At 37.9% G+C, this 17590-nt stretch overlaps 1 protein-coding gene across 2 annotated transcripts in view; it reads right to left on the bottom strand.

The window, feature by feature from the left end:
* Positions 1-17590, bottom strand: part of INPP5F (inositol polyphosphate-5-phosphatase F) — an 85499-nt gene that overhangs the window by 22362 nt on the left and 45547 nt on the right. Inside the window, exons 4-13 of one of the 2 annotated variants that reach the window (XM_055299873.1) lie at positions 15919-16047; positions 15526-15693; positions 14697-14753; positions 12253-12451; positions 11526-11705; positions 10558-10625; positions 4578-4702; positions 3724-3801; positions 2688-2808; positions 1114-1242 (exon numbers count right to left, since the gene is read on the bottom strand). In XM_055299873.1, coding sequence (XP_055155848.1) covers positions 1114-1242; positions 2688-2808; positions 3724-3801; positions 4578-4702; positions 10558-10625; positions 11526-11705; positions 12253-12451; positions 14697-14753; positions 15526-15693; positions 15919-16047 — 1254 coding nt within the window. Of the gene's footprint in view, positions 1-1113; positions 1243-2687; positions 2809-3723; positions 3802-4577; positions 4703-10557; positions 10626-11525; positions 11706-12252; positions 12452-14696; positions 14754-15525; positions 15694-15918; positions 16048-17590 lie in introns of those variants that run through there. The other variant, XM_055299874.1, reaches the window with a different exon arrangement.

The following is a 17590-nucleotide window of genomic DNA, read 5'->3' as shown; positions in this document are numbered from 1 at the left end:
GTCTAATTTCCTTAATTAATAAAAAACTTTTTTATATTTATCACTCAACCAAAGATGGACTATCTTATGCCTGTTGAGACTTGATACAATTTTTTTAAGAAATATCTTGAGATGAACTATTACCTTGAAGGAAAATTAACAGAACTAATTTAAACTAATTCAACCATTTCTTATTTCGTATTGCCCACAGGAGTACTTGGTGACCAATAAGTATAGTTCACATTTAAATTAAGTTCTGTGGGGCACCTGGGTGGCTCAGTCAGTTAAGCATCTGTCTTTGGCTCAGGTCATGATCCCAGGATCCTGAGACTGAGCCCCGTATCAGGCTCCCTGCTGTATGGGGTGCCTGCTTCTCCCTCTCCCTCTGCCCCTCCCTTCAGCCCTCAGCTGGTGCTCTCTCTCTCTCTCGTGCACACTAATAAATTTTTTTAAATAAAAAATAAATTAATTAAATTCTGTGAAGGTTAGCTCTGTAGGATCTTCAAAAGACTTATTCATAACAACCAGGAAAAGATAAGAAAACATTTCTTCAGCATTTACTGTGTGCCAGGGAATGGTCTTAATTCCTCACATGCATTAACTCATATAATCCCATGACAATCTTCAAGTGTGTCTAGTATTATCCTGTTTTACAAATGAAGAGACAGACACAAAGCTAGTAAGGGGCAGGGTTGGGATTCAAATTCAAGGGAGGCAAAGTATCATACGTAGGAACCAAATTCTACCAATAGACATGTTTTATCTATGTAACATCTTAAAAACCAACTATTTCACATGAAATTCCAAATTTCCAAACTCCCTTGAAATACTGGAAGATCTGGCAACACTGGGCCTCTGTCCCCATACGGAAGCAGTAGAACAGCGCCCTTCAGAGACAGATGCTCTTCCTTAGGTCTGTACCCATGGCCTCCTTTCATCTAATGGGTGGCCACCTTACCTGGCCCCAGCAGAATCTGAATATGTGACCCCTGCCTGAGCCAAACATTCCAGAAAGGAGTCAAATACACAGATTACCATCTGTAGCCCAAATATCTTTCTCTCAAAAATAAAGTTGGCTTAACACCCCATCCTGTGTCCCATAGAATGACCCACAGAGCTACTATCGATGTTCACCTTCAGAGCAGCAGTCCCCGCGTACTGCCTGCTGATGGAGTCACCGTTGTTGGCCCACATTATCTGATAGATCCGATTGCACTTCACAGGCAGTGGCTGTTCTGGGGGCATCACACCTAGTTTTTTCAGCTAAAATTAACACATTGGTGGATTAGCTACATATAAATCAGGAAACCATAAGATACACACCATGGAAAGAGGAAGCATGTTCACGTACCTTTTCAGACTCTTAAATAAAAGAAATGGTGTTTTCAGACTTTTCCAAAATAAAGCAAAACTGAGAGATAGTTTTATCAACTGCTACACATAATTAAGTAGAATGAAATATTTATACTGTTCTGATGTAATTTTTAATTATTACATATTTGGTCTTTGTTTTAAATTTGGCTATGAAGTGAAACTATCAAAAAAGCCTACTGAGACGACAATAATATTAGCAGTAGCAGAGCAACAAGTGCCCAGTAAGTGTGAACTCTGTGCTGAGGCTGGGGTTCAAAGAGCTTTTTTAATACAAATTATCTCATTTACTCCTCATAACCCGCTGCAATCAATACTCTTATTATGTCCATTTTAAGGATGAAGAGATAGAAGTTTAGAGATGTTGAGCTTTTTGCATGGGGTCAACACCTAATATGTTGTGGAGCCAAGGTTTACACTCAAAATCTGGCTGCTTGAATGCAATGTTAGAAGGAACAGACTCATGGTCTCAAAAAACAGTCACTACATTCTATCCAAAACGCCCAAAAACTGGGCTAAGAATTTCCACCTTGAAAATTCATTACTCTTGGGGATGCCTGGGTGCCTCAGCAATTGAGTGCCTACCTTTGGCTCAGGGCATGATCCCAGGTCTGGGGATTGGGTCCCACAGTGGGCTCCCTGCAGGGAGCCTACTTCTCCCTCTGCCTATGTCTCTGCCTCTCTCTCTCTCTCTCTCTCTCTCTCTCTCTGTCTCTCATGAATAAACTTTTAAAAATCTTAAAAAAAAAGAAAGAAAATTCATTACTCAGGTGATAGGGGGTGAAAGATCTAAAAGGGGACACTGAGTAACAGATGTTAGGACTACAGGAAGCAGCTGCCACCAACTGGGGGGTAGAGAGTAAAGGCTGGTTTCTTAGGGTGCCAAAGGAGGCAACAGTGACAGAGAAGGCGCTACGAGGGCTATGACACAGGTGACAAAGCTTGCCCCTTCCTCCTCCCCCAGCTTCACTGTCTTCCTTTGGCACCTGGTACTAGCAGAGCCTAACACAAAGGCAGCTGGCTGAGCAGAAAGTGCTGGAGACCTTCAGGCCGCAATACATAAGGCAGGATTTGGAACTGAGAGAAAAAAGGTGTGTGACCACACAACGCCACCCAATCAACACTGAAATGTTGGGCCTCACATTTTTGAAATGAGTTCTTATGAAAATGCCACTTAATTCAACTTATTTCTAGTGAAGGTTGTACTTTCCAGGTTTCAATGTCACGAGAATGCCTATATGCTGTAAATGTTCTACAGAAGAAAGATTTTAGTTTTTTGTTCACATGTGGAAAAAAATTAGAAATGAATAGTTACAATCTAATAGACCCCCAATTACCTGCTGTTCCATGACCACTCGGGCGATGGCGGCTTGAACCACATTGGTGCGATCCAGGCAGTCCATGCAATTGACTCGAAAAATTCCTTCTTGTTTACATATTACCCCAGCTTGATCAACCCTTTTTAAAAATAGTATGGGATTATTTTACAATCTAAAATAGCTTAATAAGGTTTTCAAAAACCACAATTCTTTAGAGTATAGCAATAACAACAGCAGCACTGGCTATTCATTTGTTTGGAATGTTATGTGACAGGCATCACTGAGTACTTTTTAGATACTGTTACTCATTTACACAGTAACTTCATAAGACAGACATTATTATATCTGTTTTGAAGAAAAATAAAACTGAGGTACAGAATGACTTGTCCCAAGTCTCACAACTACTAGGTAGAGCTGACACAACCCCCAAATTATGCTCATGTACGTTAAAGCCAGAAGGTGCTTTAAACCACCATCCTGTCCCTCCCTTTTGACTCCGAAGAGAAACACACCTAAATGCATCTAGCTTGAACAGACAAAGTCACTTTACCACTTGGTGAGGAGTCCTGCAGCATGCCTTGTGCATCTAATTTCTCTGGCCACCTGTCGCATTAACGTCTAATAGAATGTTCTCTCCTATGCTTTAAGCCAATTTCTTATTCCTACATTTCCCTCCTGCAGTCTGAGAATCATCTTCCTTCTTTGATAATTCTGAAATGCCTGCAAACTGAGACCAAGTACCCCAATGCCATGATAGGAATGCTAAGAAAGAAGAGAAAGAGGAAATATAGACTATGGAGCATTAGAGGGAATTAAAGAACAGCCATAGTGCATGCCATTCCATCTTGCCTGACCACCTGACACCTTTTCCCTGTTTAAAGCTAACACTGCGTGATGACACACACTCTCTTGTAAAGAACAAGAACTGGGGAGCAAAACAAGAAAAATAAAAATGCTTTTCCAGCTTGCTATTATTTTAATGCTTAGTAGTGCCAAATACATATGATTTCACAGACCAGGAGTTTGTCAAATTGACTTCTTATGAAATACCTACCAACACCACTTCATGTCAAGAATAATGTCATAAATGGCGTCTGTTAGTGTTTGAACATTCTCAAACTTCATTCCTCGGCTAAAATACATGCCAAAAGAAAAAAAAAATCTTTAGGAACTGGGCCTTTTTTTTTCTTTCTTTCTTTCTTTTTTAGCTTAAGATACAATATTTAAAGTAGCTTGGAAAATTTTTTAAATTAAAAATTAAAAAATTTATTGCTTTAAGTACTACTATAAATTACATAGGCAACTATATACATGCTTACAATTAATCTGCATTGTGAAGGAAAATATATTTAAGAATACACTGAAACATATTGCAGGAATCAGAAGCTTCTTTCCCCACCAAATCTTCAATACGCCTGGGTAAGCGAACCTACATTAGAGCAAGCATTATGACAAAAGAACCTGGCTTTCAGAATACACACAGGTTAAAGTTACCATCAAAATGATTCACCAGTTGTTTTTCCAGAGCAAACTCTAGTAAAGTCTATCCATAGGGAAAGAAGTACTATTAATATAGCATAAAGATGAGACAACAATGATTTTTAAATAAGAAGACTCAATTACTTTTGCCAGGCTTGGACCCAAGCAGAAAGGAAATCCTCCAGACGTTCTTTGAGTGATAGAAGGAAAAATGGAACTCTCCATCTACACGTTCTTTTGTGAAAGAAAGTCTAAATATTTAAGGAACAACTAAATTTTTAGCCAAAATAAAGCTCATATGAAAATTAAAACTAAGTAACAACAAGAAGTTTTTCTGCCCAAAGAAAGAGGAGAAGCTAAAGTCGCTGTGGCAGCACATACCACAAAACAATGGAACTGATTAAAACTCCCACCAGGAAGCCCTCTTACCAGTGCTCATGGAAGTCAAATGAGACATAAGTGAGGTGTGAGCTGTTGAAGAGTAACACTTGCTTCAGGTAAGCATCGCCAATAATTTTCTCCCTGCCTGTCTGGTCCACCAAGTTAATAATAACCTGTGAGAGTAAGGAAAAACAAGTTCAGTTTAATCAGGTGTTAAAAACTCAATATGGTCTTTAATCAATTTATTTGGAATTATGTTTTAGAAATATTTTATAGTCATAATTAGAAATTTATCCACTCAAGCATCAATTTTTTCCCATAAAATTAGATTTTCACTTGTTACATTTAGGTGTATGAGAATCACGTCAACAGCATTAATAGCTTTTTTATGCATTATGTATTTGCAATAACCCATTAGAATACATGATAAAAACCAGGTCTTTTGTCATAGCATGTATTTAAATTATTTAGAATAATTTTTAAAAACATATACAAGACCTACCTATGGACACTATAAAACTTTGCTGAAATACATAAAAGAAAATCTGAGTAAATGGAAAGATACATTATGGTTCCAGATAGCCAGATATTGTAAAGATGCCAAGTCTCCCCAGATGAATCTAAATATTCAACAATCCCAATTAAAATTTGATCAGGATCTTTCTATGGAGCTGACAAGTTATTTCTAAAGTTCATCTGGAAGGATAAAGTTCTGAAAACTAATGCGGAAAAAGTTCTGAAAACTAATAATAAAAGAGGACCTATTGAAGAGTAAAACATACTCTAAGTCTATAGCAATTAAGATGGTAGTACTTATGTAGAAACAGATGAAGGACCTATAAAAGAGGACAGCTTAGAGACAGACCTATGTACACCGAGGAATCTAAAACAGGATAACAATATCATTCTGGGAGAAATACAAAATATTCTATAAATAGTACTGGAATAATCGTCTGCCCATATTGTGGGGGGAAAACTTAGACTAGCTCCCTAGTTAACATGTAAGTTAAAGATGCATTAATGACCTAAATATTTTTAAGTTATAAAAAAGCTAGGAGAATATTTGGGGCGATCTTTCCATAACTGTAGGACAGGACAGGACTTTCTAAGCATAGATAAAAACCAGAGGCATAAAGAAAAAGATGGACAAATGTGACAACATAAAAATCTGGAACCTCTATACCTAATGACAATACAAGTAAGCAAAGGTAAAACAACAAAACAAAAAGAAATAAAGAACTATAACATAAAACCAATTAATATGTAAGAATGCTATAAATTCAGTAAGAAAAAAAGAATAAACGATACAGAGGAAATTCACAGGAGAAAATATATAGTCAATAAACATGAAGTTACAATTTTGTTAATAATCAGAGACAAAAAAATAATCAGACAGAGAGACAAACCAAGAAACAGACTCTGACTATAGAGAACAACAAACTGATGGTTACTGGAGGGGACATGGGTGGGACAGGAGAAATAGGTGATGAGAATTAAGGTGTGCACTTGTTTCGATGAATACCAAGTATTCTATGGAAGTGTTGTATAGAAGTGTTGAATCACTATCTCATACACCTGAAACTAACAATATATTGTATGTTAACTGGAATTTATTTTTTTAAGATTTTATTTACTTATTCGCAAGACACACTGAGAGGCAGAGACATGGGCAGAGGGAGAAGCAGGCTCCCCAGAGGGAGCCCAATACGGCACTTCATCCCAGGACTCCGGGATCCTGACCTGAGCCAAAGGCAGACGCTCACCATTGAGCTGCCCAGGCATCCCAACTAACTGGTATTTAAACAAAAACTTTTTTTAAACCCCAAGGAAATGCAAATTTATAACAGAAAACTAGTTTTCATCTATGTAGAAGCAAAAATTGAATCCTGAATAGTCAGCATTGGTGAATATATGGGGAAATGAGCACTGGCTCCAGTTGCTGACAGAATAAACTCTTGTGATCTCTTTGGGAACATCAGAGTGGTAGGTATCACGTTTAAATGCATACTGTTTGATCTAGCCATCCTACTTCTAGAAATATATTCTATAAAGCACATGAGTGTCCCATAATATATGAACATTGTTTTCTGGAAAATTTTTACATAAGCAAAACTATAGCCTAAGGGTCCACCAATAGAGAAATAGAGAAAAGGCAGCCATGAAATATTAAGTGAAAAGTTACAGAATAGTATATATGGTACAGCCCCCTTTTGGCTGGATTTTATGTGTGTAAATATGCATGTGTCAAGATGGTTTTTGCTGCAACTGACAAATCACTGACTCAGATCTTAGAACAAGAAGTCTGGAGGTTGCATGTTTCCAGAATTGCTTAATTCAGTGGTACCAGTACCAAATCTTTCCATCTTTTCTGCCGTCCTCGGCATACTGGCCAGTTCTCAGGCTAAGTTCACTCACAGTTTCGACACAGCCGCGGCAGTACGTCAAATCCAGACACAACTACCACGGAGGGACTGCTGGTTCCTGTATCTCTTTTTTATTAGAGCAGGAAATCAATCCCCGAAGCTTCCCGGCAGACTTCCCTCATGTCGTACCTCACTGGTCAAACTGCCAATGAATACACACAGGCCAGTGCCTAAACCAATCACTGGCAACAGGAACAGTGGTGCCATCCTGACTGAGGCAGACTGACCTGCAGGTTCACCTGTCTGAGAACAGTGACCCAGAGGATGAGGGTAGATAAGGGAGCATTTCTAAGGTACTGTTAGAAAGGAAGAGGGGTCTGCTCAGTACATACACTGATAAAACTGATGTGTACAAACGGGTTTTGAAAGTCAACATAGAGTAGGGATGAGGGTGATGAGGAGGTTATTTCTTCTAATTCCTTCATACATCTCTGTATTGTTACAATTCTCACAATTATTACAGGTTAACATTTTTAAGAAGTTTTAATTTATTTTTTAGTAATTATACCCAACATGGGGCTCAAACCCATGATCCCGTAATCAACAATCACAGGATCCTCCAGCTGAGCCCTCCAGGTGCCCCTATGTATTAACATCTAAACAGTGGTTTATTTTCTGTAATGCTAGTTATAATTACATGAACATGAACTTTTTTTAATTTTTTTTTTTATTTTTTATTTACGATAGTCATACAGAGAGAGAGAGAGAGGCAGAGACACAGGCAGAGGGAGAAGCAGGCTCCATGCACCGGGAGCCTGACGTGGGATTCGATCCCGGGTCTCCAGGATCGCGCCCTGGGCCAAAGGCAGGCGCCAAACCGCTGTGCCACCCAGGGATCCCCCATGAACATGAACTTAACTCACATTGTAAAAAGTTCAAATGTAGATAAAGGTCAAATCCTTCCTCACTGCAACCCAGACCCACAGCCTTCCCTGGAGTTACACTGGTGAGCAGTGGTAGGTTCTCTTTTAGCTCATATAAAAGTATGCTTATATAAATGTGCACTCCATAGATGTGTGAGAAATATATATATATATATATATATATATATATATATATGGGAAAGAATTACATGTATATAAATAATATGCTTTTGTTTGGTGGGTTTTAAATGGCAACACACCATATGCTGTTACACAGTCTATTCTCATTCTACTATGTGATTTTAAGGTCTTTCCATGCTAGTACACACAGATCTACCTCATTTCTAAGCAACTGTATTCAACATTTTAAATGTGCCATACTTTATTGTTGACCTCCTAAAGAACAGGTTACTTTGATGCTGCAATAAATGTTCTTGTACATGCCTCCTGGATTGAACACGTGTTTCTCTCAAGTAGATTTTTAGAAATTTTTGTATTAGAGTTCCTGTTGTTCCACATCCTTATTAACAAAACTTGGCATATACTATCTTTTCATTGTAGTCATTGTGGTGTATAAGTTGTTTTAGTTTGCATTTCCCCAATGGCTGATGAAGTGGAACACCCTTTCATATGCTTTATTGGCATGTTAAATATACTCTTTCATGAACATCTGCTGAAATCTTTTGTCCAGTTTTCTTTTAGGACATAATTTTTTTTTTTAGGGTTTTAAAAGAGGTTTTTTTTTTGTTTTTTGTTTTGTTTTGTTTTGTTTTTTAACAACTCTAGATAGGAGTCTTTTGTCCTAGTTATATATTTAAAAATCTGAAATATCTGGGCAGCCTGGGTGGCTCAGCGGTTTGGCGCTGCCTTCAGCCCAGGGTGTAATCCTGGAGACCTGGGATTGAGTCCCACGTCGGGCTCCATGCATGGGGCCTGCTTCTCCCCCTGCCTGTGTCTCTGCCTTTGTCTCAAGAATAAATAAAATCTTAAAAAAAAAAAATCTGAAATATCTTCTCCTACTTTGTGAATTGCTATTGTTCTCTTAGCAGTGACTTTAAATAACAGAAGTTTCTTATTTTTAAAAAAAGATTTATTTATTTGAGAGAGAGTAGTGTGAGGGAAGAGAGAAGCAGTAATCTCTATACCTAACGTAGAGCTTGAACTCACGACCCCAAGATCAAGAGTCACATGCTCTCTGGACTGAGTTAGCCAAGCACCCCCAGAAGTTCTTTATTTTAATAAAGTCTAATTTATTAATTTTTTCATCATGGTTGGTGATTTTAGTCCTAAGTTTAACACAGTTTCAATAAATAAATGATAAAACTTCAATAAAAGTTAAAAATTTAGTAAAGTTAAATGTATTGATATTTTCTCATCAAGTTAGCACTTTTTAAGTAATGATTAAGACCTGAGGTCAAAAAGATGTTCTAGGGGCACCAAAGGGAGGCTGAGCTAAGGTCCTGAGTCTTAAAAAAAAAAAAAAAAAAAAAAAAAAAAGACCTTCCATATTTTCCTTTAGAAGGTTTATGGTTTAATTTTCTTTTTTTAAAAGATTTTTTTTATTTATTCATGAAAGACACACAGAGAGGCAGAAACATAGGCAGAGGGAGGAGCAGGCTCCACTCAGGGAAGTGGCCTGATGTGGGACTCGATCCCGGGACTCTGGGATCATGCCCAGAGCCAAAGGCAGACACTCAACTGCTGAGCCACCCAGGGGTCCCCTATGGTTTAACTTTTCACATTCAGGTCCATATCTACCAGAAAGTGATTTCTGTATATAATACGTAGGATAGATATCAAAAAGCAAAACTATTTGGACTAACAATATAAGCATATTTTATTTTGATTGATAATACCAGTTGAAACAGCTGTACCAACACATTTCCATTAGTAATGTGTGAGTTTTCATTTCCTCAATTACCTGCCTTTCTCGCTTATCAAACATTATAATTTTTTTCATCTGAGGGTTTGCTTTTTATTTTCCTGCTCAGCTTTCTTTGGGACTGCACAAAATTTATATATTAATTTTGGAAGAACTGACACCTATTCAGTATTAGTCCCTTGTTCTGGGAACATGGTATTTTCTCTTCATTTATTCAGTTTTTCTTTTGTGTTCTTTAGTCATCCTTCCTCCCACCTCCCACCTCCATACACATGCTACCTTTTTTGTATGTTTATTGGGTTTTAGGTAATTTCTTCTTTCTTTTTGTTGAAGACTGTCAAAAAAATGCATCCTATAGCATTACACATTCAGACTGCTCATTGCTAATGGATAAGACTTAATGATTATTCTATATGAATCTTGTATCTGAAACCTGGTCATCTTATTGAACTTGGAATTTTCTTAACAGTTTTCACTTGATTTTAGTCTACATGATCATATTCCTACACATGAAAGATGGGTAGAGAAAAAAGGATACTGAGAGATACACTGATATCTTCAGGAGGTGCAACTATGTTGTACAAAGAGATGGCTTTCATTTCTTACTCTAGATACTCTTGGCCTGTAATAATGAACCACCAGTAGACTAATCTCTTATCTAAAAATATTCTAAAGTACAGTGATAATTCTTCCTAAAAAATATTGAAAATACCATTAGCTTATGTGGTCAACTTCATGACAAGATGCCATTTTGCTTAATTACAAATAGTACATTGTTATTTTCATGAAATTTAAAGAAGCAGATACATATCTATGGCTGAGTATGAAGGAACATTTTATTACTACAGATCAAAGCCCACCTGTTTTTTGTAAATTTTCAGTTGTTCTTCGAAATGGGCACAGAAATAGGCAACAGTGTCCTTTTCACCTACAAAGAAGTGATACAAAATCTATTTTTCCTTCCAATGTTTGAGACAGCAATTAGTGTCTATTCCATCTTTACTTTTTCAAGAATTTATTGACAACCAAATGTAACTAAGATGGTCTAAAACCAGTATTTTATAATAAAATGCTAAGACAAAGATCTTAGATTCCTTTCTTCTCAACTGGAACTGAACTACATTGAAAGTGCACACTGTGAGACAAGGACCTTTATTGTCCATGCATCCGGCCTATTGTTAGAAACAGGATTCCATGTAGTTTATAAGAGACTAAAAACCTTTCTACAAATATGAGTATTAAAAACTGAAGGTTTACTGGATTCTCATAAATATATATTGAGTTTGGGGAGAAAAATATTCTGTAAACAATTTTAAAAATCAACCTCACTGAGTAATCTGGTTAGATCGACATTCCTTAGCTATTCCAGTGCTACAGTTAAAATACTGGAAGAAATTAAATCCTCAATATTTGAAACAACAACAAATCCCTCACAGTGAGACATCTGAGTAAAGACATACCTATTTTTTGTAGATGCCATCTTCAGATATTTTCTGCTTCTATTAATATTGACTATATTTATTTACCCTCTTCTGAAAGTAAGCATTTAAGAAAGTACTCCCCAAGGAAACAACAGTTTAAAATCTGTGAAATAAGCTATGTTTTACCCTATTGTTAGGGAATTTTTTATTGTTAAATAACTTACTCAGATGGTCAATAATCGTTATTACTCTTGCAAATACTATTTCACTATTAAATTTCACCATGGGTTATTGTTTTAAATGAAGTATCTAATCCAGCAAATCCAAACCCATAAAGTACCTAATGTTTAAAAAAAAAAATTCTCTCTGAAATCATCATTTGCAAACCAAGTAACTGACAGGCTTACTTTTGTCCAGCCGGGGTCGTGGATTGTATCGATACCCAACCTGGCTCCAAAAGACAGGCACAGAGCCTCGTGTTTGAATAAATGACAAAGTATGATTATGAACATGAATTAACTGTTCAGTTTCCACATAATTTGCAACATTCCCATTTTTATCCACTCCTCTCCGTTTATAACGCATTCCTAAAAAGACAGTTAAAACAGAAAACAGCAACATAAAAAAAAATTATTGAGTCTGATTAGATACCCTTCTTAACCAAGTATGCCTTTCAGCAGAGCTCCAAGGATCTAATGTGAAACTGCCAGACAGAGCAGCAACAACTTCCCCAAAACTCGTAACTATATGCATCATTGTTTTTTAAAAGTTGAAGTGAAGATACTTTCTGTGAACTGAAAAGAAAGGGTTTTCCCAAGGGTTCTAGCACTCAGAAAGGATTTATTACCGTGATACACGCTGTCAGTGGGAACAATGGTATTTAGAAGCATATCCCAAGACTCTCTTCTCTTCTCCATATATATACCTCCTTTTCTTTCTGCTTTTGTTAACTCTCCCCAATTCACCTCCCTCTAGAAATTGGTCCCCAATTACATCACACTATTTAGAGTCACTGAGCACTTTAAAGCCAATTATGTTTCCAAATCCATTATTGTCATTAGCATTTCAACACATCTGCAGCTTTACCACTTTCCTCTGAATTTAACTTGTACACGATTCCAGCCCTCTACTCACCTGCTCTGTGCCTACTTCGGCGTGAAATAAGAGCCACTAGAAACCGTGGGTGAACGTCATCTACACAGGTGGACTCCTGAGGGGGGGTCTCTGGGCTGCTTTTCTCGTCATCAGATGATTCATTATAATTAACCACAAGTTCTTCAATCTGCACAAAACCTTGGATAATGGGGAGAATCCAAAAGTCCACCTCTGGTGTCTGAAAACAATACGAGCATCATGTTGTCTCTCTTCTGTATAGCACTGCTACTTGTTTAAACTCAAACGGAAGCCAGCACATATTTGTGAGTCTACTAGAAGCAGAAACCTATTTTTTAACCATCTTTCCTGCTTATTGGAGAATGGCAGAAAGGAGGGAGGGAGGAGGACAAAGGGGAGAGCCTTTCCTTTTCTCTATAGTCATCATTCAGAAAGAGCTGCCTGAAGGGCACCTGACTGACTCAGGACTCTTGATCTTGAGGTCCTGAGCCTCACATTGTGTGTAGAGATGTCTTAAAAACAAAAACAAGAGCTGCCTGAGAGGGCCCACAGCATAGAAGACAGAAGCCACACTGCCTGGGTAATGAATTCAAGCTCTTACTCCGGTGAATCACTTAACCTCACCATGCCTCAAAATCTTGCTTTGAGAAATAGGAAAAACTATTACTTCATTAGGCTGTATGAATGAGTAAAATGTAGAAAGTGTTTGGCATAGTTCCTGCCTTATCATAAGTATTGACAAATTTAACTATTGTGATTATTCCCCTTGGCACAGAACAACAACAACAAAACCCAAAAATAACGTACAGGTTTATTTTTAAACTCCCCACTGCATCAAGACTTTAATAAAATACAACTAACTCTGAACACTTTATTATGAGCATAGAAGACAGACTTGTTTTCTAGTTTAGGAAAAAACTTGCCTTGCCAAACTAAAGTACATACAGCAAAAAAAATCCTTTCCAACTTATTTTACAAAGTCACCCAACATAATTAGCAGAGTATTAATTACAGTTAGACATGTCCCCTTCTGTGCCTTTCAGACTAAGAATACTCCAATTTCCCAGCTGACTGCAGGAACGGTAAAGGGTAAAAAGGGCTCCAGAGTGTTGTTCTCCCTCTTTCTCTCACATCTCCACGACTGTATCTGGTCTTAACCTCAGCATGACCTTCAAACCCACCTCACATCCATAACCACATAAGCCAGGACCAGTCTCATGGTTTTGTTTTGTTTTATGGAGCATGCAGATAGGATCTTAGGAAGGTGGTTAGAATTGAAAATTGTGAAGTGAAGCGTCTATTTGCATTCATTATTCTTACCACCATCCTCATTATTTGTATTTTTGTTCTAGGAATCATGCAAAAATCGTGACAGGAAAAGAGAAACGTACACTGCCAAATGCCACCTCTACTGCAAGTCATCAGTTTTAAATGGTAATTCGAAGTGTCTGACAAAAACTCTGCAAAACATATTAGAGCTCAATCTGTCAGCAAACAGCAAAAATCTGCATTACAGTAACCCTTTTCTCCCCATCACTGAATTTCAGTGGTCATAGTTTGATCAGCCTCCTATAAAGAGGTGAGAACATTTTCAAGCCTCATTCTCAATAGAGGCAAGACAGATATCTAGTGGTAGACACTGCTAAAGTAAAAATCATTTATACTAACCACTGCCAAGGAGGGGAGAGAGAGAGAAAGGAGAAAAAAGGTTTGAAATTTTTGAAAAGTTAATGACAAGAAAACATGTTACTCATTCAACTATTTGCCCACTTTGTGTCCAAACAGTAACTGGTACATAGCAAGCCTTCCATGAATATCTGTGGACTGACTGAATTAATTGTCGTTGGATGGTCATAATCGTCTGACATACATGACAGAGTAAAGGAACAAAGTAATCATTAAGCTGGAAGTAATCTCATGCAATAATCTCACCATATTCCCTATCTTCCCTGATTCAAATACTGGCAGTACTAGAATGTCCTTAGAGATTTGTCTACTCCAGCTCCCAGATGAGGAGACAGGAAAGTTAAATGGTATCACTAAAGATAAATTGGGTTTCACATTCTAATGGGTACAAACAAAACCTCTCTTTCATAGGAAATATGTGGACTTTAGTTGCACAGTCTTAACCTATGGGAATTAGCTAAAAAGCTAGGTCTGTGGCTATGCAGTGGAGTTGTGAATTGCCTTAAATAATGCCTTACCTTTTCTAGCCAAACAATTCCCATTCTAGAGGGCAAAATATTTTAGTGATATTTAAAAAGATTTTTTTTTAATTTTTAAGTAGGCTGCACACCCAACGTGAGGTTCATACTCCCAGCCCCGAGATCAAGAGTCACATGCTCTAACAACTGAGCCAGCCAGGCACCTCATTTTAGTGAAACTTTTAATTCATTTTAATACAATTTAAAAATATTTGCTTAATAACTATAATTCCTTAGGATATTTTAGAGACAATTACTCACACCAATCTCAGTAAGATCTTGTATCATATATTTATTCCAAAAAAATCGGTCATCAACCTGGAAAAGGTAGAGAAAGAACAGTTCAGAAACATGTTGTCTGGAGGTTCCTCAAAGAGTCAAAAATAGATCTGCCCTACGACCCAGCAATTGCACTGCTGGGGATTTACCCCAAAGATACAGATGTAATGAAACGCCGGGACACCTGCACCCCAATGTTTATAGCAGCAATGTCCACAGTAGCCAAACTGTGGAAGGAGCCTCGGTGTCCATTGAAAGATGAATGAATAAAGATGATGTGGTTTATGTATACAATGGAATATTACTCAGCCATTAGAAACGACAAATACCCACCATTTGCTTCGACGTGGATGGAACTGGAGGGTATTATGCTGAGTGAAATAAGTCAATAGGAGAAGGACAAACATTATATGGTCTCATTCATTTGGGGAATATAAAAAATAGTGAAAGGGAATAAAGGGGAAAGGAGAAAAAATAAGTGGGAAATATCAGAAAGGGAGACAGAACACGAAAGACTCTTAACTCTGGGAAAGGAACTAGGGGTGGTGGAAGGGGAGGTGGGCGGGGGGTGGGGGTGACTGGGTGATGGGCACTGAGGTGGGCACTTGACGGGATGAGCACTGGGTTTTATTCTATATGTTGACAAATTGAACACCAATAAAAAATAAATTTATAAAAAATAAATAAAATAAAATAAATAAATGAAAAGATAGCACTATTAAAAAAAGAAAAAAGAAACATGTTGTCTGTGGTTTCCTAGAGAAGCCAAATGGGTCTGAAACTGTTCTGCTCTGAGCTAGGAGAGGAGTACCTTCTGCCAAAGGGGACGGGGGTCCCTTTCCCCAGCACTCTGCCTCTGTACTGAATTGGTCAGGTCATAGGTCAAGCTATAGTAAAAAGATTCCGAGTCCATGAACATCTTCAGTAACTCCTCAAGTAATCTCCTCTCCAACTTCTCCTTTTCTTTACTTTCCTTAACCTGTAAGAAATTAATCTATTATTACCACAGGAATTCAATGTCACAGCATTACGTGGATAATAGCCAACTTCCCAGGAGAGAAGTGAATATAATCCCAAGGACCATGCATAGATAGAGCTTTCATAAGATGAGCAGTTTGAAAACAAGTTTACTGGGAAGAAAATTACCCTTCAATTTAAAACTAATCAAAGATGAATTCTAAGCCCTTATTAGTTAAACTCTTACTTTCTTTTTATTAGGCGCAGACACATTGGATTTAATATGCGTAAAGGTCTTCAGTAGAAACTTTGAGTCATCGGGAGATGGTACAATCTTCTCTGGTTTGTTAATTCCAAAATGATGCTTCTTACAGAGCTAAGTAATTAGAAGGAGACAGAAAATTGTTATTAATATCTGCTTGTTAAATGTTCAAGTATGAGTGCAGAAGTGGCCGCTACTGCTCATGCACTTTGGTCAAAAGAAAACTTCCAGATTTATTATTCAAATGACCAAGCAGATAACTGATCAAGAAAGCACACCTGTGGTTTCGAGGATTAGAAAGCTATTGTAGAGGATAAGCAAAGAATATAAGACAGGATATCCTTAGGATTTAGGAGCGGGAAATTCAGGTTAGGGTCATAATTACATCAAGTTCTTAGCCAATACAACTGAAGAATAAAATGCTTTGGGTAGGGTTTATTAATGCTTTGAAAATTGGCATCTAAGATTAAAAACATTGCAAAATACACATCTGCTATGCTCCAGGGGCATTACTTTACAGTTAGCTGTGGAAAATATTCATTCATGCTAGTTAACTGAGGTGTTTTGGTTGAGAAGATGTCAAGAGTCTGCTCTATTGGGAATCTTAAAAGCTGGACATTCCAACCACTCTTTCTCCTTCCATCTTTACACACACTAATGGAATCAGATGAAAACATGCTCTTTGGGACCAGAGATTAGTTAAATTTGAAGAAGCAGTAAGTAGAGGCTGCAGGAAACATGCAGTCCAACTGGTAAAGATGAGGAAGAGGATGAGAACATGTTAAGAGATGGGTACGGGGTTCTAAAGAAAGCCACCTGGTTAAAGGCAAGGGTTTTACAAGTAATTTCATGCAGCTCAACACAGAAAGCAAATATTCTGAAAGGTACAAAAAGATTCTTTTTTTTTTTAAGGTTTTATTTATTTATGAGATACAGAGAGGCGCAGAGACACAGGGAGAGGGAGAAGCAGGCTCCATGCAGAGAGCCTGACGTGGAACTTGATCCCGGGTCTCCAGGATCAGGCCCTGGGCTGAAGGCGGCGCTAAACCACTGAGTCGTCCGGGCTGCCCTACACAAAGATTCTATTAACCATATGCAGTAATTCCATTTTTTCAACATACTAGTTGTATTACTATGCTAAGTGGCAGACTCTCAGAACATTACTAAGTGCCTATTATAACTGGTGTCTTACTAAATAATTACTACTACCAGGGTGTTTCTAATCACTTGGGTTTTGCAACTTGATTACAACTTTTTGCCACTCCTGCTCTACCAGTGAACACACGGGGACTAAAGATGAAGTTGCGGGATCCCCGGGTGGCGCAGCAGTTTAGCACCCCCTTCAGCCCAGGGTGCGATCCTGGAGACCCAGGGTCGGGTCCCGCATCAGGCTCCCTGCATGGAGCCTGCTTCTCCCTCTGCCTGTGTCTCTGCCTCTCTCTCTCTCTCTATGTCTATTGTGAATAAATAAATAAAATCTAAAAAAAAAAAAAAAAAAAGATAAAGTTGCTCACAGTCGTCCTGCCAAAAGTGGGCTAACAATTTCCCAAAAAGTGAGCAAAAGTAACAAGATCTCAAGTTGATAGGGAAGGAGAGAAGAATTAAGCAAACGGACACCGCTCCAGGAGCTCTCTCTTCCTCGCCTTCCCCAGGGCAC

This window comes from Nyctereutes procyonoides, unplaced genomic scaffold (assembly GCF_905146905.1).
Source record: "Nyctereutes procyonoides isolate TBG_1078 unplaced genomic scaffold, NYPRO_anot_genome, whole genome shotgun sequence".
NCBI classification, from domain to species: Eukaryota; Metazoa; Chordata; class Mammalia; order Carnivora; family Canidae; genus Nyctereutes; species Nyctereutes procyonoides.
Note: the sequence above shows the minus strand (reverse complement) of the source record. Positions and strands in the feature narration are given on the sequence as shown.